The sequence below is a fragment of the Peromyscus californicus genome, unplaced genomic scaffold (genome assembly GCF_007827085.1).
Source record: "Peromyscus californicus insignis strain IS unplaced genomic scaffold, ASM782708v3 Scaffold_9__1_contigs__length_137607984, whole genome shotgun sequence".
In the NCBI taxonomy this organism is placed as follows: Eukaryota; Metazoa; Chordata; class Mammalia; order Rodentia; family Cricetidae; genus Peromyscus; species Peromyscus californicus.
In genome coordinates, this window is record NW_026294617.1 from 64,173,038 (window position 1) to 64,196,400 (window position 23,363).

A 23,363-nucleotide genomic window follows, 5' to 3' on the forward strand; every position below is an offset into this window, starting at 1 on the left:
TTCACTTTGTGGGAGGAAAGGGTCAGGCAGGTGAGGTGTGAGTCAGATTGGAGTTCAGGACAAAGGGTTGAAGGGTTCATCACCCTCCCGTGAAGAGGGGTCCTTTGTCCACATTTCTAGAATGGATATTACTTTCCCCAGCCCACATTCCAGTTTGACCTTGAAAAGGGCAGAGAGAAACATCCTTCTTGTTCCCAGTGAGGCTGCATCTATATGGAAATTGTTAACTGACTAAAGATGGCTGACTGAAACCGAGCTAGGAAGCTCCCAGTCACAGGTGCGCTCTTCAAGTATAGGAGGGAATGAGAGGAATACTAGAATTCAGGGGCTCTCTGGGTCCCAAGCGGACTTGTGCTAGTAAGCTGTGACTCTCCGATTTTTGTTTGTTTTTTTTGTTTGAAATTGTGTGTGTGTGTGTGTGTGTGTGTGTGTGTGTGTGTGCAAACACTCACACACATTGGTGCACATGCGGAAGAGCTTGCAGGAATTGGTTCTCTACTTCCACCGTGTCGGTCTTAGGGATCAAACTCCGGTTGTCAAGCTTGGCAGCAGACATCTTCACCTGCTGAACCAGCTCACTGGCGCAGGCTTCAGTTTGAAATGGAAGCTCTTAAAAGTCACTTCAAGCTTCACTTAAGGGATAGGAACTTCCCAAGTAAGAAGCATAGGCAGGCTCACATAGAAAATTTATCCTGTGTCCTCCAGACCTACTCACAGGGCACCTTGATGTCCGTGCTCTCTGTCCCACACCGGGACAGCCATGAAGCTCCGGGCAGGTGCTGTAATGACTAATGCACAGCCAACAGATGAAGGAAATGGAGCTGGGGAGGAAGTACTGCCCTCTTCTTTCACAGAAGGAACTGGTAAAATAGACAAAGGAGGAAGAGAAAACCCATTCTCCACCACTTGATATTTTAGAGTAGCCTAGCAACAGTAGTCTCAGGGGAGCTCCTCTGTAATCTATAGTTAAAGCAAGACCCAGGGGGGCTGCCCGGACCCTGCCACCCTTGTTGCCCAGGCTGGACTTCACTCCTCCACTCAAGCAGCCCTCCTGCATCCGTCTCTAAAGTAGCTGTGGGCTACAGGCCTGTGACTCTGCACCTGGCTCTCTCCTGGCCTCCTTTCTCAGCCTCGGAGGAAGTAGGAGTTCCCTGTGAAACCTCATTACCCAGGGGAGTCCAGAGCTGGGCTCAGGCTTCGGAGCTCTTTGAACTCTGGGGTTCAAGTCTTGCAGTCCCAAAGGCATTTGCATGTGAGGAGCAGCCCCGCCCTCAGTCTGGGCCCCAGCATCCTCTGAGAACCCTACACTCAGCCACTGTCCAAACACCTGGCCGTCCAGAGCCTGACCTGACTTCCGGGATGCCAGAGGCCTGGTGAAGACAACCACTCCTTTTGTCTGGACTTTCTTCTGGTCCGTTTGGCAAACTGCCACCCCTTCCTTCAGTGACCAGTTCTTGGGTTTTATGAGGTTTGAGCAATCCCTCCTGGGGCAAACTTCGTCCCTGCCCACTCATGCTGGCTCAGTGCTCCATCCACATTTACCATTCACAGGCTTCATGCCGGCCTCATCTGAACGCTTGCAGTTTGTTTTCTGTTCTGTTTTGTTTTGGTCTGTCACATTATGCTCTCTTTGAAGTCCAAAAGAACCAAGGACTTGGCTTGACCTTCTTGCTTGACAGACACTGTGGCATGGAGGTAAGAGAGGCACTAGAGGCTCACTGCTTGGCTGCTTAGCTCCACGAGTCCTCTGACTCAACTTCCTCACCCGGAAAATTGGTTAATTCAACACCCACCTTGTAGAGCTGTGAGAATTGAGTGATGTCATTTAAAAATGCCTGGATTATTAAAGGCTAACTATCTATTTACTAAAGACATTGTGTGTGTGTGTGTGTGTGTGTGTGTGTGTGTGTGTGTGTGTGTGTGTGTGTGTGTATGTGTGTGTGTGTATGTGTGTGTGTGTGTGTGTCTGTCTGTGTGAGCTTATATGCATCAGGTTTATACAGGTGCCTCAGAGGCTAAAAGAGGCCAAAAGAAGCTATCAAATCCCCTGGAACTGAAGTTACAGACTGTTGTGAGCTATCTTGTAGGTGCTGAACCCTGATCTTCTGCAAGAGCAATAAATGCTCTTAACTGCTGAGCCATCCATCCTTCCAGCCCCTTCACTTATTATTATATGTTTACCTAACATAATCTTCAGTCTCTAGTATGTTTTCTGCTTGATACATGCTGTTGAATGAATGAATAAATGGATGTCAAGATCCTTTTCAAAGAAAACTTTACACTCTTAGATATAAAAACAAAATTCCAAACCTGCATGGTGAGGCAAGCCTCTCATCCCAGCATTCAGGAACTGAGGCAGGAGGATGTTGAGTTCCAGGGTTATCTGGGCTACAAAGCAAGACTCTGTCACAACAACAAAGGCCAGATTTGCACATTATCCCTACTACAGATTGGCACATTGTCTTAGCTTAAATATGCCTCATTTTAAGAAAATACAACACAGAAAACTTAGAATTCTGAAACAATTGATTTCAGAAGAGTTTTTCCCCATGTGCATATGAATGTGTGTGTGTGTGTGTGTGTGTGTGTGTGTTTGTGTGTGTGTGTGTGTGTGCGTGTTCATGTATACACCGCTACACGTGTGTGCAGGAGAATGTGGACATGTGTGTGGAGGTCAGAGGCCAAGCTGGAGTGTCTGCTTCGGAAACACAGTCTCCTTCCTTTGAGACAGTGTCCTGCACTGGCTGAGAGGTTAGTCTGCCTGGCCAGCAGGCTCCCGGGGTCCTCTTGATCCACCTCTTCAGGGCTGGGATTGCAAGCATGGACCCCCACGCCCAGAATTTTGTCACAGGTTCTGGGTATTGAACTCAACTTCTCATGTTTGTGAGGCAGGTACCTTACTGACTGAGTGTCTCCTCTGCCCCAGAAAAGTTTTTGATAGAGATCTTTATTTGATTTTTTTCTATACTAGCCACTACCTTTATGTAAATACAAATTCCCTTTTCTCAAACTAAATGCTGAAAGGTTAAATGCCTCTTATGAAGTCTACTCATTTGCATTTAGCATAAAGTTCAAAGAATATTTAAATATACCAAGTTCCATTTAAATATGTGGGTTTTCAGGAAAAATAAAACTGTCACACTAAGTTGGACAGGCAGGCTCGCTTTGTGGGACAGGTGGACACCTATGTACAGGAAAACCCCCAGGAAATAGAAATATACATCCTATTTCGGTTCTGTATGATGGAGCCTGGACCCTTCCTCCACATCCAGGGAATAAGTCTTTACATTTGACAGCTGGAGAGGACTTAACCAACACTTTTTAAATAGCCCTTTGCTTGACTGGAAATTATTCTATCGGTGTGTTCTGGGAGGGAACTCGGGGCCTCGATTGCACTAGGCATACACTGCACCACTGAGGTACATGCAGTCCTTAATATCCTTTTCATATCCAGGAAAGGGGGACACTGTGTACTGGGACAGTCTGCTGTCCTCTGTCCTCTAGCATTCTGTCTGCAGTTGTTATTTAATACCTATGAAGGGTCATGAATGCCTACGTGTCAGAAACACAGGCAAGCACATTTGCGTCTTTTTCACACTGTCAGAATTTACTGAATAATGATAAATTTACAAGGTGGTAGTTTGTTTGGCAACAATTTTCCAATTAATCTTGCTTTTCTTGATAGCCAGTCAAAGCAGGCACAGGTTTTATACCTTACTATAATATTAATTTTTAGTCACATATTAGATATCATACAGTAAATCAATAAATCTGTCTATCTATCATTTATCTATCATCTATCTATCTATCATCTATCTATCTACCATTTATCTATCTACCCATCTATCCATCCATCCATTCAAGTTCCTGAATGGCTACAGAGGGCTCTGAGAGGCAACAGCAGAGTTCAAGGTGCTCCAAAGAGGACTGAGAAGCCAAAGCTGGCAACCTGACAGGTCCACAAAGAGTTTCTGCAGGGTCAAACAGAAGTGCAGCAGGCTGGAGCTGTGCTAGAGAAACTGCCCCAGAGTCAGGCTGCAGGGTCAGAGTTGAGCTGCCCAACTGAGGTGCAGGGGAGGCTGTGAAGGGAAAGGGCAGGACAGGGTCTAGGATGGACAGATGGACAGACAGACAGCAATTCTAGTAGGCTCTATCTGTAGTTCTCTGCCTATCAGTTCCTTCTCTCTGTCTCTCTGTCTCTGTCTCTGTCTGTCTGTCTGTCTGTCTGTCTGTCTCTCTCTCTCTCTCTCTCTCTCTCTCTCACACACACACACACACACACACACACACACACACACACACAAGCGGTCAGATGACAGTTGGGTAGAGTAGTTGCGGTCACAGTGTCAACCATCCAGTCTTCGTAGTTCAGGTGAGAGACTTCTGCTGTTTCTGCAGTCTGGTGTTTCAGGTAACTCCTCAGGCCCAGTTTTCCTTCTACGGCTTAATCCACCCAAGCGCAGCTACAGTCTCAACTTACTTTGATAAATTTATACAGTGGCATCTTTTCCACTCTTAAGATATTTTTCACTGTGTGCCTTATGGGTAGTTCTGGATAGGTGGTGTCATTCCCAGGACCACCCAGGTCCATAGTCATCCTCCACCTCAAAACGAAGGCAAGTTCCTCTGGCAAAATGTAGTCTCTGAGGGAAAGACAGTCTGGGGGAAGAAAGTCCTCACTGTTTTAGACAGCCTAGAGTAAGGTAGGGCGGGACACGCTTTTCTCAGTGTTGTCTTGATGTGCTAGGTGTCTCTCAAAGAACTGCTGCGAAGTATGGGCAGGAAGTCTTTCCTTAGAACAGGCCATGGCTACCCGATGCCTGGCCCTGCTCAGTGAGTCTCCTGCTCAGTCAGAAAAGTCAGGAAAGCAGGTGGTCTGAGCCCCCTGGGGCATCTTCCCTCAGCCACCATGCCAACAATCCCACCGTCCACGGCACAGAAAGAAGAGGAGCTGGTGAGGGTCTCGTCAAGATACGTGGTTGGAAAGGAGAGAGACAAGGGGGAGGGAGTCATGACATGGCAGGCTGGAAAGGGACAAAATGGAACCCGAGGGGGTGGGTGCACTGAGTCGGTGGCTATTAATAAAGAGATGTAGGCCATGTGGAGTGGAGCAGGCGGGACCTGATTGCTGAGGACAAGTAATTGGTCTCCCCCCTGGCTTAATGCTCCACTCTTGTCCTCTCTCCCAGATGTGTTTCTGTTGCCATGGTGCCTGGGGCAGAGGTAATGGCCCTGGCGCAGGGAAGATGAGGCCACAGAAGGCTTTTTGCTCTTTTAATACTGATTACGGAGCCTCTCATTTGGTGTATCTGGAGCACTTTGGTAATGGATTTTTAAACTTTTCCATCATCTGCATGCAGGCCAGCTCCCGCTCACCTCCACACCCATGGGGAGCCCAGATAAGAGAAAGAAGTCTGTGCTCACGGCGGGGCTGTGGAGTCACTTGCTCCCTGAGAAATTAGTGGAGAAGTTAGTAAGCAGGGAAAGGGGGATTGATCGGAAGTGGAGGGTGATGGAGTCAGGGGTTCTCCACAGGGTTCAGTCCCCGAGCACTGCAGAACCCAGGGGTAGTGGTGCATGCTTATAATGCCCGTGCAAGAGGCTCAGAAGTTCAAGGTCAACCTCAACTATATAGCAAGTTTGAGGCCAACCTGAACTATGTGAGACCCCCTCTACCTCAAATAACAACAACAAAACTGTAGGCCCAAAATGTGTAAGATGAAGCCATCCCACCCTCACCTCAGCTCCTGGAGAGTCAAGCATCACAGGAAGCTTCAGATTCTATTCAGGGGAGGAAGAGAGACCCACAGTGCCTTCAAGGCAAGCAGTGATGGCATGAAACCCGCACCTGCACCAGCCCTCCTGGATTAGCCATGCCGCTGAAGCTCGCCAACCAGCAGGATATACCAGCTGTGCCACCCTGAGCTCAGTTCCAGGTGCCTGCTGGCTGTGTTTCCTCACTGACGACTGTACTTCGGCAGGCTAGACACAAGGTGGCCTCTGATTGTCGGGGTCAGGAGCATCTGACCTATCTGGGGACCTCGACAAAGGTTTGCCTTCCAAGGCATCTATCTGGTTCACAGGGCACCTACTTGCCATCACTGATTCCCTTCTCAGGGGATGTTGGTCTCCCTGCCAAACTAAACCGAGTTCACTTGGGCCAGGCAGCAGGCTACGATCCTCGCCACCTGTTCATCTGGAGTCTAATCCGCATTAGAGCTGTTTTGTCAAATGGTACCTGACTCTCACCCCAATCAGCAGCCATCAAAGACAAGCTGGTTGGGAGTCCCACTATTATAATAACGATAGGTCCCGAAGATCAGATGTGAATTTAACTCCCTTGCTAGACAACTGAGTTTAAAACCTGTTCATCTGTCTAGTGAATATTTACTAGGCGTTTGTTAGGAACTGTGCTAGCAGGATGGGGGGGGGGGGGAGGGCTGGGGCGTGCCACAGTGAACAAGGCAGATGCTATCCTGGCCCTTTGGGAGCTGTGCTGTAGTGGGAGAGCCAGACGAAGGAGAATCAAGCAGATGGTCTAACAGGTGAGACACTGGCCAGTACTATGAAGGAAGCAAGTGAAGTGCAGAGCCGGGGACCAATGGGACAGATGGACCTTCCTGAAATAGAGGTGGGGATGACTGACTGAGAAGTGGAGCGATCCAGCCAGTCAAAGAGCAGGGTGAAGGGGACTTTCAAAGGCATCCCTTGATGGGAATCACCCATGTGGCATAGTGTTCAGAATGGTGTGTCATAAGGACATGATGCTGGAACATTATTTTATTGAAGGGAACCAGGAACCAACCCCTTGATTTTGTTGTTTGTTTTAACACTTCCTTTCTTTCCTAACCATGCTTTTCCTCTTCACATGGATGCAAAAATAATAAGGAAGGTGAGCACTCTCGGGGAGCACCCATCTCTAAAGACAGCAGAGTCTGTGGTTCTGTGGGAATTCGGGTCTGGTTTCGCTGTAGCGGTCTGCGCTGTGTGACTGACCTGGAGGCTAATGACTGCTCCTTTAGAAGTGTGATTCACGGGCCTCAAGGTGCCTCAGCGGGAAAAGGCCTTGAGTTTGATCTCTGGAACTTACATGGTAGAAGGAGAGAACCAACTTCCACAAATTGCCCCCTTCTCGTCACTCAAGTGCCGAGGGTCGCCGTGCACAAAATAAATACAGTAAAAACAAGTTTTTTAAAAATGTGATCACTTGCTGCTATCTCCTTCCCATTGCTAAGGAGACTCAGGGTTGTTGCCGTAAATCCCCGCAGGTGACCAGAACTGGTGTGACTCCTGTGTCTGTTCTCTTTCAGATGAACCAGTTGGTGAAAACCTGAAAGTGTGAGTGAGCCCTCCCCGCCCGTCCTCAGTTTCCCTGCGGTGTGGGCAAGAATAGTCAGGATAGTCACGGGGAAGAGATGACAGAGCCATCAGCCTTTCCCCAGCTTCTGTTGTGACAGTCTGGGTGGTTTCTCTTGTGGCTAGTACCCCTGGACTCAGACAGCCCCCATTGTCACGAGGGAGATGCATCTTGGCCTCCAAACCTATTGTCAGCTGCCAGAAAAGGGTTTTCGTCTGGCTGCTACCAGAGCCAAATGCCTGGCAGTTAAAGATTCTGGCCCCAGGCGAACACCAAAGACGCGGAGTGATGCCTCTCCTGCCCCTCCCATCAGCTTCCCGGAAGTAGACCCTACCTGCTTCATCTCCCAGTGCCACGCCCACAGCACATTCAGAACTGGGGTCTTCCTGGCTCCATCCATCCTGACCAGAGCTTTTGCCCCATCCATGCCCTTGAAGCCTGGGAGATGGGGCCAGGGCATTTTTTTGAGAGCTGCAACCTCATTCCTCCTAATTAGAAAAGCCTGGGCATTGAAGGAGACCAGATAAAAGTACCCTGATGACGGTCCTCTTGATCTGGGTCATTGATCAAAACTCCAAGAAAAGAGAAGCAACACTAGGCAAGACCAGGAAGCTAAACGAGGCAGCCACTGAGCACCCTGGCAACCACGTCCTTGGTCTCCAGGGAGCCGCTTCTCTTTCAGTCCGCTCCCGGCCCCTGTGCCATCCAGCTCGGCCTTAGTGACAGATCAGGATTTCTTGCAGACTTTGCCTTTCTTCCTGTTTGTTTGATATGCCTTTGATTAGGGCAAACCCGGGGCTGGACTGGGGCGTCAGACCCTGAATCAGGTTCTTCCTAACTAGTCAATGTTCTAGACTCTTCCCCCAGATGAAATGCAGCCTATAGGGCTTGTTCTTTTTTAAAGCACGCATTTCTGCTCTCCGTCCAGCCCTATTTTTGAAGAGGACACACCCTCTGTTATGGAAATAGAGATGGAAGAGCTTGATAAATGGATGAACAGCATGAATAGAAACGGTACGTGGAAACGCAAAGTATTTGTTTGCCTCTCTGGTGGTGGAAGGCTGGAAGGCTGCCTTGGCTTCACCAACAGCTCAGTAGATCTGAAGTCATGCTCCATCTGGCACAGGGCCTGAATGGTCCTTACATGTCCAGTTTAATCATAACCATGTATCTGTTGTGACCAATTTTTTTTATTTGTATACAAGTTGAAATGGGACTTTTCAAGCGGAGATGGTGCTGTTAATTGTTGCTTTCTGAGCGTGTGTGGTATGCGTGCGTGTGTGTGTGTGTGTGTGTGTGTGTGTGTGTGTGTGTGTGTGTGTGTGTTGCTGGGAATCCAGCCCTAGCCTCTCACATGCTAGGCATGTTCTTTACCACTGAGCTGCATCCCCAACCTTCATCCTTCTCCTCAGAGATGGAAATCTGATATCAAATTATCTGGGGGAGGAAACATGACATGGCCTTGTATTTTCTTGAATTTAGAGACTTTCAATTCTGTATGTGGTTAGACAACTTCATCAAGTGCATTTTACATGAATCACTGTCCCAAACAAAAGGTGTGAGGGCTGTGTGCCTATTTAATCAGATAAAAATAAAACAGTCTTAGTAGTCGAATGGTAAACAAATGGTGACCAGTGGGTATGGAATCTGACAAGATGACCCTAGAACATCTCTAGTCTGTAGATAGTTCTGTCAGACAGGACTACTGTAGACAGTAATAGGGTGTTTGCAAACAACAGTTTTCAAGTCTTTAAAATGGTATTCTTTAAAAATCAATACATTTTTCTTAATACTCATATGAAATTGATAAAAATCCACTATTTATATTACCATGCTATTTGTATTTGTATGTGCTGCATCTGTGGTGTGTGTGTGTGTGTGTGTGTGTGTGTGTGTGTGTGTGTGTATGTGTATACAGGTGTGTGCAGAGGAAAACATCTGGTGCTGCCCTTTAACACACTCCATTTATATTCCTTTGAGAATTTTTCACTAAACCTGGAACCTGCTGCTTTTTGGTTAGATAGATGGGACAGCAGGTTATCTCTGCCCATATGTTCCTCCTGCATACACACGTGCACATGAACACATGCACACACACACACACACACACACACACACACACACACACACACACACTGTGAGTGGACTTGTGGGCATGTACAGCCACACTGAGGTTTTTACATGAGTGTTGGGGATTTGAACTCAAGTACTCAATGCTTGTGCACTAAGTAAACATTCTCACCTACTGGATGATCTCTCCCGTTCAATCATTTGTATTTTTAAATACAGATTTATTTAGTTCTCTACTAACTTATTTATGTGAATGTGTGTTCACATTTGCGTGCAAGTAGGAGCATTTATGCATATGCATGATGGCCAGAAGAGGGTGTTGCACGTTCAGTGAGAAACCCTGCCTCAAAACATAAGGTGAAGAGCCATAGATGAGGACACCCAATGCCAAACTCTGGCCTCCACATGGGCATACATGGGTATGCATATGACACCCCAGGAATAACAATGCAACACACACACACACACACACACACACACACACACACACACACACACACACACACACACTGTGTGTGATAGAGGAGAAAGGAGCTCCCTGGGAGAAGGTGATCACTCCCCACCTTCCTGATGCCTCTGCTACAAAGTTGTTCTGCAGACACTTCAGGACCCGAGGCACAGCCGTTTTATTCCTGTGTCTGGCCTTCACGAGGCATATTCTGGCTTTCAGAACACAGTGGACTTCAGGGGACCAGCTAAGCAAGTGATGATGATTGGTGCCCTTTTCAACAGGGGCACAGAACATCGCAGTCTTGTATCTGTGTGATTCCTGCTCTTACTGTTTCGAGAGCCCCAGCATCATTAATCTTTGAACCTCTAGAACTCCCCAGTGGGGCCGTTTCTTCACAGGTAGCCACACAGAGGGTATAGTCCATGCTCGACTGTGTCAGTTTTGTGGGTAGAAAAGGCAATTCTGGTGACTAACGTGAGTTTGTTTTCTTCTGTCTTAGCCGACTATGAAGGTTTACCTACTTTGAAGGAAGAAAAGGAACCAAACCTCAGCCCAAGGTAGGTCTGGTTTCTCTCAGTGGTCGGGTAGAGCGGAAGAGGGCCACAGCCACAGCACAGCACTTACTTTCTCTATGCCTGGCAACTCAATATGTCTGTTTACATGGAGGAATGTGTGGTCAGGAAGCATGTTCTGGAAAATACAAAATATCCCAGTAGCTCTTTATCCTTAGATATAAATTAGTATTGGCATGCCCTTGACATGTCAAAGAGATACGGTTGCGCTGGCTTCCGTTTTAGTCCTAGAATTTGCTGATTATACCAAATTGAATGGTGAGGTTATTTGCCTTGGATAGATAGATGTTTGGTGAGGAAACAGGTGGAGAGGACAGCCCCAAAGAAGGTGGCTTTCAATAATTGTGATTAGGAGGAATATTTAAAAACAAAAACAAGCCAACAAACAAAGAACCCTAACCCTCTAGGTCTGGATTACTATCAGAGAGAAATTAACTGAAATTTAAAAATATATTCCATTCTGCCACTAGGTGGCTCTGCTTGATAGAAAATTTTAGTGCCTTGGGGCCAGGTGTAATTTATTAGCCCTGGATGGTATCATTTAAATGATACTATCTTTGTGAGCGGGGGAAATTAGTGAGTTTGGGGGATTTGCGATTAGAGAATTGTTTGCTCAGTATGTGGATAAAGCTAGAAGGATTTAAAGAGGGGACTTGCTCTTCAGAGCGTGACTATGTTTTGGGGAGGGGGTCACCAGGTTATCTGCTGGGGTGACACAAAAGATGACCAGACAGCAGAGAAGTTGAGCTGCGACGGTAATGGGACGCTTGCCTTAGAACATACAGAATCTAGCTTGAGAGCACGGTGAATGCCCATGAATACACAAGTTATCGATTCACTTGTCTTAGAGGCTTCCAGATTGCAGTCACATGTCACCAGGCCGTCCCCAGGCCACAGTACTGCAAATAAAGATGTTCTTAGGTTTTCCTTTGGGGTCTTTGTCTCGGCCTCTATTCCGCAGAATCCCGGTACGTTACCTAATAACTCACCACCCTGCATCTGTCTCAGTCATGGACTAACACAGTCATACGCAGGCCAGCCTCAGCCCTGATCCTGAAGTCCACACTTAGAGATTAAGTCCAGTTACCTCTTGGGGTATTTATATGTTCCAATTCATCTCTAGTTCAGAAAATACTCTATCTCACTTAAATGATAGTAACAAGAAGGCAAAAGAAAGAGAAATAATGCCATCGTTACATGACCAGGGACATCACAGAGGAATCTTTTCCACATATCTTAACCTTCCCCTCCTAACAAGACAGTGCGTAGGTCAGTACAGATCACCCGCAAACTCCATTAACATTTTTGCTGCACCCTCAGTGTTGAGAAGTGTCAGTAGTTCTATGCACCTGAATCTCACTCTGAATTACTGACATTACTGAAGAAACCTGCCCTTACAGAACTGTATGCTAATGAAATTTTAAAAATCTTGTTGTTTATTTTTTTTTAAAATATAGAGAGGTTGGTTTCGAAATAAGCTGCCTATAAGACAAAAAGGTCCTTATGTTTGAAGAGTTGTTCTATATGAACTGATCATTTTGCAAGTGAGTATCTAGAATCCTCTGTGGGCCTGGAACCATCTGGCTCCTGCCAGGGCTTCACCCCATTCCCTGTCTGGGCAGCCAGCACTGGAGTTCTAGACTGGCCAGTCTCAACTCTTGACCACATCCCTTCTAGAGACTTCCACAGGCATGTGATGGTGAAAGCAGAATGAATTTACAGGGACTGTCACATGTCCTTCTCCATCACTCACTCACAGCCCAGCTCACCATCAACACCTCCCCACGGGTGACACATTTGTTACAACAGGTGCTATGTCGCCATCAAGTAACTGCTGGCACTGACCCCTGAGACATCCCTCTCATCGGGTGACCTTAATGCTTCAGAAAGCAGGGGACAGCGAATACGGAGGGGACTTAATGGATGCTACACTGTCCATCCTCCTGATGAATGAAGGCTTCTGGAATCCATTTGCAATGTCGGTCCTCTTTGGATGTCAAATATCCTCTGGATTCCGGGAAAGGGCAGCCCTGTCAGAGTCCCTCCCAGCCCTTGACTTTCCCTGTTCTCACGACTGCACTGTTCTGCACCCCTTCCATGCTCTCCCCCTTCTCTCCTTCCTTCCTTTCTCTCTTCCCTTATCCCCCCATCTCTGATCTTATTATGTATCCGAGGCTGGCCTTGGGCTCCTAATCTTGCTGTCTCAGCTTTCTGAGTATTGGCGTGATGGAAGTATTGACACAGATGGACATTTTAAGTGTGTGTGTGTGTGTGTATAATATATATATATATATATAATTTTTAGGGCATATTAATTTCACAAAATAATAGATGTCATTATATTTTCATATATCCATATATTATACTTTGATCAAATTCCCCATCACTATTTCTTTTTTTTTTTTTTTGGTTTTTCGAGACAGGGTTTTTCTGTGTAGCTTTGCGCCTTTCCTGGGACTCACTTGGTAGCCCAGGCTGGCCTCGAACTCACAGAGATCCGCCTGGCTCTGCCTCCCGAATGCTGGGATTAAAGGCGTGTGCCACCACCGCCCGGCCCCATCACTATTTCTTAACTCTTTACCTCAGAGTGGACATTTTACTTGAACTATGGAATCTAATTTCTGGTCTAGGAGTCTAAGAATGGAACCCTGGACCTTGTCCCTACTAGGCTGGTGTTCTGCTACTGTGCAGATACTCAGCTCCCAAACAGGATTTTATTTTTATTTATTTTTTTTTAAAGATTTATTTATTTAGTATACAATGTTCTGCCTGTATGTATGTCTGTCTACAGGCCAGAAGAGGGTACCAGATCTCATTACAGATGGTTGTGAGCCACCATGTGGTTGCTGGGAATTGAACTCAGGACCTCTGGAAGAGCAGTCACTGCTCTTAACCTCTGAGCCATCTCTCCAGCCCCCCAAACAGGATTTTAGTAAGGACCTGCTATGTACAAATTATGTCAAGACCTTTTCAGTGAGGTTGTCATGTTTAAAAAACAATGATAGGAAAAGACAACAAAGGAGTTTGGGGGAGAAGAAGTTCTCTATTCTTTTTCCCACCTAAGTGGCCTTTCCCTATAATCTCCTGTTATGTGGCTTGCACCAGACAAAGGAATCCTTTCAGGGTGTTCAGAGCATTGGAGGAGGACAGGGGTAGAGGTAGCCCAGAGTCAAGAGGCTCTCATCACCAACGATGTTAGGCTTTGCCAACACATAATGTTAAGAACAGATCCGTTTGGTGGGTTTTATAATCAGCTGTTCAAAGTCTCTAGAGAAAGCATACTCCTCCATTGTCTGACCCCACCTGTACCACACCCCCCTCTCAAATGCCTCTAGGTAGTGGTACGATCCAGACAGAGTCCACCTGGTCCTGGTTTCCTATCCAGGCTAGCCAGCCTCTGCCTTTCTCCTGAGTCGTTTCTAGTCAGACATTCAGTGCTTCTGTCTGCACCTCGGACTACATGAGCTCAGACAGGGAGGTGCAAATGTAGCCAAGTGCCCGTTGTCTGCCCCCCATCTCTGTCCACAGGTGGAGAGTTCATACTGTGTAACCGTGCAGAGAAAGGTTAAGGCATTGGGAAATGTCTGTGGCCACTTCCAGTGTTTCCTTTGGCAGTTTCTTCCCTCTTTCCCTGTCTAGTCCCTTAAAAAAAAATCATTAAATCGGGCTGGAGAGATGACTCAGTGGTTAAGAGCACTGACTGGTCTTCCAGAGGACCCGGGTTCAATTCCCAGCACCCACATAGCAGCTCACAACTGTCTGTAACTCCAGTTTCTGGGGGACCCAATACCCATGGCAAAACACCAATGCATATAAAATAAAAATAAATAAATTTTTTAAAAGATTTAAAAAAATTATTTTAAAAGTATCCTTCAAATCAGCAAATATTAAGAGTGAACTAGCCAGGTATATTCACACATGCTTTTTGACCCAGCGCTTGAGAGGCAGAGGCAGTCGGAGGCAGGCAGATCTTTAAGTTTGAGGCTAGCTTGGTCTACAGAGCAAGTTCCAGGACAACCAGAGCTGCACAGAGAAACCTTGTCTCAAAAAAAAAAAAGTGAACGAGTTTTGCTCAAATCTAGGTTCAGTATCACAAGGATACAAGTAATAGTTTGTGCCCTCCAGACAGGTACCCAGAATGACATTGTTAAAAACAGGTGTGTGAGCATGTGTATGTGTGTGTGAGCGTGTGTGTGTGTGTGTGTGTGTGTGTGTGTGTGTGTGTGTGTGTGTATGTGTGTGTGTGTACCAGGTTATGTCTCCACAGCAGGCACGATCTCTGTGTCCTGGGCTGAATCCAAGCCTCATCTCAGTAACTCCACCCAGGCCAGGCCTCTGTTGGAAAGAAGAGACTTGATGAGAAAGGAGCTTGATTTAATTGTTCCGTGACTTTGTGCCAAACTGAACTCTATACTCTGAAACTGAGTCAGAGCATCACGACCTTCGAAGGGCTTAATGACGGCACATTGCCATCTCCAGAGATGGCTGCATTAGCTGTGGCCGTAACTCAGCGTGGCTGCAAGATAGATGGGTCAGGAGGACGGGAATGACCGTCCAGTCTGGACAAACTGAGTTGCAGCTATGAGGTGAGGTATTGGAGCTGAATCTGCCCTCATTCTGCTGGCAGCATGCCAACTAAGTGCCTTCTTGAAGGTTGTTTAACAGTTTGTCCTTCTGTTCCTGTGTATGCTGTGGAAAGGTGTTCCATGTTCTTCACGTGTTTATGTAACACCCCGAGACAAATTACTCATTAATGCTGCTGTCGGAAATAAGTTGCTAAGACTGCACGTGTGCACATCATGGCAAGCAGGGAAGGTTTAAAGAGGAGCCACTGTTGTGTTGGTTGCAGCTCAATGGCAGCTCGCCAAGGTATCTTTAACAGGGAACTCCAGGATTTGCTAGAGTTAAAAATGCATGGCTTATTTGATCATTTCCCAGAGATGATGGATAAACCAGAGGTAGCAGGGAGCGCATCAAACTAAATAAAAGAACGGGCCTATGATGGGGGACCACCTGGGTCATTGGGCTGAGGCTATGGGGGGCTGTGGAGGGCTGGGGGGGTTGAGGGGGCTGAGGGGAGGAGGCTGCTGACTCACTCACTGGCCTGGTGGACAGGGCACCACACGAAACACCAGGAGGGCAGATGCTGTCTGGGAATGGCCTGATGTCTCAGCAAAGAAGAAGCAGCTTGTGTCTATGCTGGGTCTGTGTCGTCCCAGAATGATGTTCCAGAGGTCATGAGCACTCTGCTTTGGAGGAGTTAAGTAAATGACACCACTAAGCAAAATGCTTCTCCTTAGAAATTTAAAGTGTGCTTCTGCAGACATTTTCTTAAAGCCTTTGAGTGTTTGAGGCAATGTTCCAGATAACTAGCAAACATTCTCCAGTGCTCAGTCTGCAGAATAAGCATTACCAATAGGCATGGATCTAAGTGCCAGGCCTGTAACTCGGGTTTCACCTGCATTTCTCTCTCTCTCTCTCTCTCTCTCTCTCTCTCTCTCTCTCTCTCTCTCTCTCTCTCTCTATCTATCTATCTATCTATCTATCTCTCTATCTCTCTTCTTTGAGTATATGGTGCTCGGGACTGAGGCCAGAGCCTCCCTCATGCTTTACCTCTGAGCTACACCTCAACCCCTCATTTATGCTTTACAACAACCCTATAAGATATATAATTAGTAGGTGTGTTTTCCAGATGAGTTCAGACAAGGATATTAAAGCTAAGAAAGGTTAACTTGCCCATGGTCATGCAGCAAGGAAGTAATTGGGCCCTGATTCAAACTTCAGCCAGATTGAGTGTTTCTATGTTAAGAATCCACTTGCTAGTGTACCCCAACATTGTAACTATCATAAAAGCCACCCCCAAATGGGAACCACCCAGCGCTAACACCCACAACAAGATGCATGAAATCATCGTTTTAAAGGTTCGAACACTTATTTACTGGAACAGGAGAGGGTACAGTAGGTGGGAGAGGGTACAGTGGGTAAATGGGCTTGATTTTGAGCATGAGAACCTAAGCTTGGATCCAAGCATAACCATAAAAAAGCTGGGTGTGATCCCACACTTGACTTTAACCCCGGCACTGTGGGGACAGAAACAGGAGAACCGTGGGGGAGTTGTTAGCTGACAACCTAGCTTCACACTCATGGAGAGATGCTGTCTTATGAGAGTAAGGCAGGAAGTGACAGACAGGACACCCAACACCCTCTTCCAACTTATATATGCCAAGCACCTACATTCACCAACATAAATGCACACACATACACACATGCCCCCCCATACGCACAAATTTATTTATTAGTTAACTTATTATTTGATGCTGGGGATTGAACTCAGAAACTCTCACATGCTAAGCACATGCTTTACTGCTGAGCTAAACCTTTGGTCCTTTTACTGAGGGACGTGAAAGAGTTGACCAGATGGAAGCCATAGTGTGCTGCTAAATCAAAGACAAATGAAGGGACTCTAACCAGCCTGGGTGTGGCAAACATGGCTCTGGCAGGCCTTACCCTTCTCCCCGATTTCCTCTGCCTTGCTGAAAACCATTAGATGACATTCCTAAAGTTAGAACCCAAGGTCTATTCCCATAGTTGGCCGCTTCCTCCTTCTGAGGCTGACTACCAAGGTCCAGCTCTCAAAGTAATGAAATCCACCAATCAAAAGTTCCCTCTGGCTCACCTAATTAACATGCCCAATTAAAATGAAACACCTCATCTTAACATGGAGTTTCTCCTTGTACCTTTATAAACTGCCATTTTCGCATGTGCTACATCTGTCTCCTCTCCATCCAGAGGCAGTCCTTTCTTCCCTGGGACACAGACCCCTGCCCCCTCTCTCCCTGGTTCCCTTCCCCCTCTCCCTCATCCTCTGTCTCCTGTCTTTGTATCTTGTTCTCTACCCTTTGCTCCCCTGGGGCAAATAAATCTCCTGTGTGCTGAAAACTTGGTCTTGGGGGTCCTGAGCTGATACTTTTCCTTTCAACAAGAATGTGAAGTTACCATTTCAAATTCAACCCCATCTCTTACAAGTCCCGGTGCACATTTCATTTGGAAACGTGACTGTGCACAGATAGCCAGGATGTGAGCTAGGGCAGGATGCCAGAAAACTCACAGGGAACACAATAATGTTTAACATTGCTCCCCTGGAACCAGGTAGGCATCCTTAATGGAGAGCTGGATGTGATCGCTCACACCTGTAATCAGCACTCAGAAGGCTGAAGCAGGAAGATCACTGTAAATTCAAGGATAATCTGGCCTACAGAGTAAAACCCTGTTTGGAAAAGAAGCAAAACAAAATAAAAGCCTGGCGTGGTGGTACACGCCTGCAATCCTAACACTTGGGAGGCAGAGGCAGGAGGATCACACAAGTTGAAGGTTAGCCTGGTCTAAAGAGTGAGTTCTAAGCAGCCAGGCTAATGTTGTGTGCTAGCCTTCTTAGGAGGTGTGAACAGCATCTGCCCGCTCCAGATAGGGAGCTTGATGATAAACCGAAGTAAGGATACCACAAGAGTCCAAACTGGTGAACCAATGAGTTTTCTTAGGGTTATTTATAGGAGCAGAAATGACTCAAAGACAGTTGCATCCCCAAAGCCCACCCCGGCATGGGTGACAGCTCACAAAAGCTGGGAACCTGGAGCCCACTGCACGGCCTGCAGGCAGCTCCACAGGTTGGAGTGCGGCTGGTCTGAGTGTCTTCCCGTGTCCTTTCTGCTTTACAAGCTTGAGGAGGGAGGGGTCCCGTGAACCTGGTCAGTTTGGGGGACTTCCTGAAGCTTTTGTTAACATTCAGTCTTGATAAGCTTCCCTGCAAGATGGACTGTTTGACCTCCCTCTGAACCAGCCTGCTGTCTCCCTCCCCTTTCACGTGGTAGGCCTTAACTGGCTTTCCCACAAGATGGAAGGGTGGTTTTGTTTGTTTGGTTTCGGTTTTTCGAGACAGGGTTTCCCTGTGTAGTTTTGGTACCTGTCCTAGATCTCACTCTGTAGACCAGACTGGCCTCGAACTCACAGAGATCCGCCTGCTTCTGCCTCCCGAGTGCTGGGATTAAAGGTGTGCGCCACCACTGCCCCACAAGATGGAAGGTTTTAATCTCAGAAGAAACTGCTACATAACAGCCACAGAGTGAGACCCTGACTCCAAAAAAAAAAAAAATTATATCAAAATTAAAAACTGAAATGTTTTGCAGTTATAGATAATGAATCAAATTATTCTTAGCACCTGAATCAATAGAAAGATAACTGACCTATTTTAAATATGAACAAATTTTATCAATAAGTAACTTAGCTAGAGAAGACATTGAAATTGCCAATCAATGTTTGAAAAAGTATATTCTTCTTAGTAATAAAAAAGTAAACAAAAGCATAGTAAAGTAAATATAATAGCTTTCTCACCTAGAAGAAGGACCATTTACCAATGGGCCTGGAGGCGTCCAAAATCCTCTTGCAGAGACTTATTGCAAAGGGAATGATTGGAAGTGTTCATAAAAGTTAAAAATTAGAAGTAGCCTAAAGAATTAATTATAATAAGCATTGGTTAGAGACAAGTTTTATTGTTGGTTTGATAATCTTTTCCTAGTTGTCCTTCCTTCCTTCCTTCCTTCTTTCCTTTTTTCCCCCCTTTCTTTAGTGCTGGAGATTGAATTTAAGGCTTCAGCATATGCCAGCCAAACACTCTACTATTGTATTACATTCCTAAGCCTCAATTTAAAAATATCTAATGGGTTAATGGGTGGCTATGTAGCTACTAAAATGGGAGAGGAGGGGGAGGTGGGGGAGGTCCGAATCTGTAGGTTGTAGTGCTGGGAATTGAACCTTCTGTGTGCTGGGAAGAACTCCACCACTGAGCCATACCCCACCCTGTGTGACCAGGAGTAGAAAAAATAGATTACAGAACAATGTGAATATTAAGATCCTATTTTTGAACAAAGGAGAAAATATCTTTGGAACAGAAAAAATCTGAAAGAATAAGTGCCAACGTATTAGCTATAGTGAAGGTTCTGGTGTTTTTCTTCTATGTTTTGGGGGGCAGGCTTGCTGGAAGTGGAACCCAGGACCTTTCATATGGTAACCAAGCATTCTACCGCTGAGCTACATCCCTAGTCATGTATTTTCCAATTTTTTAAGAACAATGAACATGGACTGGTTTTACAATAATTTTGAAAACCATTTCTGCTAAAAACCGTTGGACAGAGCTCAGTGATGCAGATGGAAGAGGGTCTTGCTAGATAAGGCCATAAAAGGAAAAGGTCCCGTCTGGGGACCTCTGTTCCACAGAGATGGGCGTCTGGCCCTTAGCTATACTGTCTTGGTACCACCCTGTTTCCAAGGAATGAAGCCTCACTCACTGACTGAGGTTTTCAGAGTGACATAATTAAAGGTTTGTTGGTACCTAACTCTTAGAGAAGATTCCAGTGTGTAGGGGTATTGGTGATCAAACCCAGGGCCTGGAGAGTACGTGTGGCAAGCAAGCTCTCTGTCACTGAATTACACCCCCAGAGGGGGAAAAATTCCATTCATTGTCCACATTTCATAAGTTTTGTGTTATAGAAGCCATTTCTCTGTGTATTCCCTGCATCCGTGCGTTGGATACAGTTCTGCCCTCCTCTCCCTTTTCCATGCTTCCCTTGTTCCCACAGCTTACACACACACACACACACACACACACACACACACACACACACACACACACACGTATATCTATACTGACTGATCTATCATCTATTGTGGCTCTTTTGTTTGTTTTTCTGACAGTCTCACTGTTTCCCAGGCTGTAGTTGCTGGGACTACAGGTGTATGCCCTAGCTAACACACAATGCTTTACTGAGCATCTGTAGGACCAGTCAGAAGGCTGCAGTAGACTACCCCTACCTGAGAGCCAGGGAGAGAGAGCACAGCTGTTCACTGTGCTCATTCATGCTCTTCCTTGGAGACAGAGTTGGCTGACCATAGAGATGCACTAGAATGTGAGTAGAGAAGACACCAAACCCAGAGGAGAAGCAGGAAGCAAGAAGCAGGGCTCCACCTGCTCTCCAGGACAGGCAAGTGGAGCCCCTGCCACACTGGGAAAAAGCTGTGAAGTCAGATATTGGACAAAGATAGCCAAACTAGAAACAAACAAAAAAAGGCATGAATTAGCCAACAGCATGGTCATGTTCTAATACCAGGTCTCTGACTTGTAATCATTCATACCCCAAGATACCCATGATGGAATTCTAAATGATGCAGAGAACGTGCCCTAGCCCCTGTGGGTCTGACAAGATGCACGGTTGAAAACAAGCCAGGACCACAAACCCTTGAGGGAAAACAACACATGTGTGTTTTGTTTGTTTGTCTGTTTGTTTGTTTTTGAAAAGACATTTGGCATGTATTCATAGGGAATGGGATTAGATTTAATTAAAGGAGAGAACCTCCAACTCCATCTGGTTCTCTCCCGTCACAGGGGAGGGATTTAAGGAGAGCTAGGGATTGTCTCTTGGTGTACATGGATTTCCTCTTCAACAATGGAACATAAAATTCAAATTGCCCCTTATTTGGGAAATTGTAAGGTAAACAGTGCTGGCTTTCTGATTGTTTACACTCACCTCTGCAATGCAGGGATCACCTTTCCCTTGCTTCTTGGAAACGTGCTATTGTTCTGTTCTGTATTTTTTCTTTTCCAGTGATAACGAATCCTAAATCTGAGCAGTGTTGATGTTTTCCAAGAGCGCGCTCCCTGAGGGCACTTGCTGGGCCTGCCAAGGGAAGATGAAGAGGAGACACGTTTAATTAATTTCAAATCAGTGTAGACACAAGAAGCTTTTACTGTTTCTTCCACCGCCCCTCTTCAGAAGATGACATTGTGGACTTGGAAGAAGGAAGGACTGAAGTCCTAGGAAAGGTCTGGCTGCCCGCCATCCCACTCAGGGTGCAGGAGCGCTGAGGTGCTGCCTTCTGATCAGTGGCTCTCCCCTCCTCACTGCCTTCTCCTCCCTCGTTCTCATCACCCTTAATTTGCCATCACTGCTCTGCTTCACCCCTGAGGGTTCAAATCAGGAAGCTGGTCTTCTTCCAGGTCACCTCACTACCTAACAGCTTTGGATAATGTCCTCTCATTATTCATGTCTTCTGACGGGTCAACTCTGTTCATCTGGGGACTTTTCTCATGTTACATTATGCCAAACAAAGCCAAGTGTTTCATAGCCACACCGTCCCAGGGAGTTGTTAAGCTTCTTACCTGCTAAGAAAACATAGCAAGAAAGTGCACAATCCTCACAAGAGATCCTTGGGTGGCTCGTAGACATGCACTCAGCCACACTCAGCCACGCTCAGCCACGCTCAGCCACCTCTCAGTCACTTTTGGAAACTTTGTGGAAGAAATAGCAATCTTTAAAGAGAGAAGCAACATTTTCCTTCTCCGCTAAGATCACCTCCATTTGCAAGATCTCGATGCTGCCATTCCCACCTTGTCTCATCCCACAGTCCTGGCCTGTGCTGTGCAGGCATGGGGCATGGAATGCGTGCAGGCTGAGATTATCTGTCACCCTTCTTCATCATGGAGATCTTCAAGGCTGAACAAGACATAGCTGTCCCCGTGGCAGCTGTGGCTCACTGTGCTCTCCAGTCTCTCCTGCAGGATACAGCCCTTCCTGTAGGGCTGGGAAGAGTCCCCAGTCCTCAACACAGCACTTCGAGGTGGCTATCAGGCCATCAGAGAAGACTTTCTACATGAGATTACTTGACATCCATGTGCTAAAAACAATGGAGCAAAATGCAGAAGGGCCCGCTAACCTCTTCTCTATCAAGTCAATCCCGTTTAGTCCTTAGCGTTCTAATTCTGACCTCAGGAAGGCTGTCTAGCAAATCGAGTCCTTAGCTCTCCTGGGATGCTTGGTATTTTATTTCAGGAAAGAAACAGAATGAAAATTTTATTCTGCAAACCCCATATAAACCGAGAGGAGATGAAGTTAACGGAACTTTTTGCTGCTGACTTTGGGGTCTGTGTTTGAAAGGCTGCCTTCACGCTCCACGGAGTGCCTTCTGCCTCCCTGGGGCCCCTCTATTGAGCTCTTACCTTCTGAGCTATGCAGATAATTTTATAGGCAGAGCTGCAGGCTAGGGTGGTTTCTCTATCCAGTGAAAGACAACTCTGGTTGCACTGAATCCCGGCTCTCCCACTGTCCTGGGACTGTACAATGCTCTGACAGAAGACGGTGTTCAACAGTGTATTCTCCACAGGTTTGTCTGTCATGTTCCCAGCGTTCTCACTGACACACCTCTGAGTTCCTGCCCCTGTGGACACTCACAATCGATTTATAATCTTCTCTGGTTCTCAGACATTCACCCGGCAGATGCCACCTTCTGAATCATCGTTCCTCATCTGTTCTTCTGCCCATGACTGTTTTTTTAAATCTGTCTCTCTTCTCTGAAAAGTCTAGTTCCTTCTTTCTCGAACTGTCTAAGATTCTCGCTGACTACCCGGGCCTCTGACCTGGATCTAATCCTGTCCAATATCAGACTTCAGAAGTTCTCAGGAGTGTCTGAGGTCTTGGACTGTTACTTTGGATAAAACAGTGTTTCATGAGATGATAATGAAATCCTCATTCAATATGCTAAATAACCTCAAACTCCCAAAGAAACAAATTCACCAGCATGATGTTGAGTTTACCGCTGAGAACTGTGTTGACTTCTCTAGGGTCACAGAGCACGGGAACTTTCTACAAAGCTAGTTTGCTCTGGCAAGACTCATGACATGAGCATGGCTCAAGCAGTCAGTTTAACCCTAGGAGTCTGAATCTTTTTATTACTATACAGTCGGAGCATAGCATATGCATAGGACAGTTCCAAGAATTCTTTTTTACATTTTAAAAAGATTTATTTACTTATGTATCTGAGAGCTCTATTTGCATGTGTTCCTGCATGACAGAAGAGGGCATCAGAT

General features: G+C 46.3%; 1 protein-coding gene across 1 annotated transcript in view; it reads left to right on the forward strand.

Moving 5' to 3' along the window:
- Tmem154 (transmembrane protein 154) overlaps positions 1-23,363 on the forward strand; it is a 41,521-nt gene that overhangs the window by 17,622 nt on the left and 536 nt on the right. Inside the window, exons 4-7 of the mRNA XM_052731485.1 lie at positions 7,311-7,338; positions 8,286-8,371; positions 10,378-10,435; positions 21,106-23,363. The exon at positions 21,106-23,363 is cut by the window's right edge and continues 536 nt beyond it. Of these exons, the coding sequence (XP_052587445.1) occupies positions 7,311-7,338; positions 8,286-8,371; positions 10,378-10,435; positions 21,106-21,121 (188 nt within the window). The 3' untranslated portion in view covers positions 21,122-23,363. The remainder of the gene's footprint in view (positions 1-7,310; positions 7,339-8,285; positions 8,372-10,377; positions 10,436-21,105) is intronic.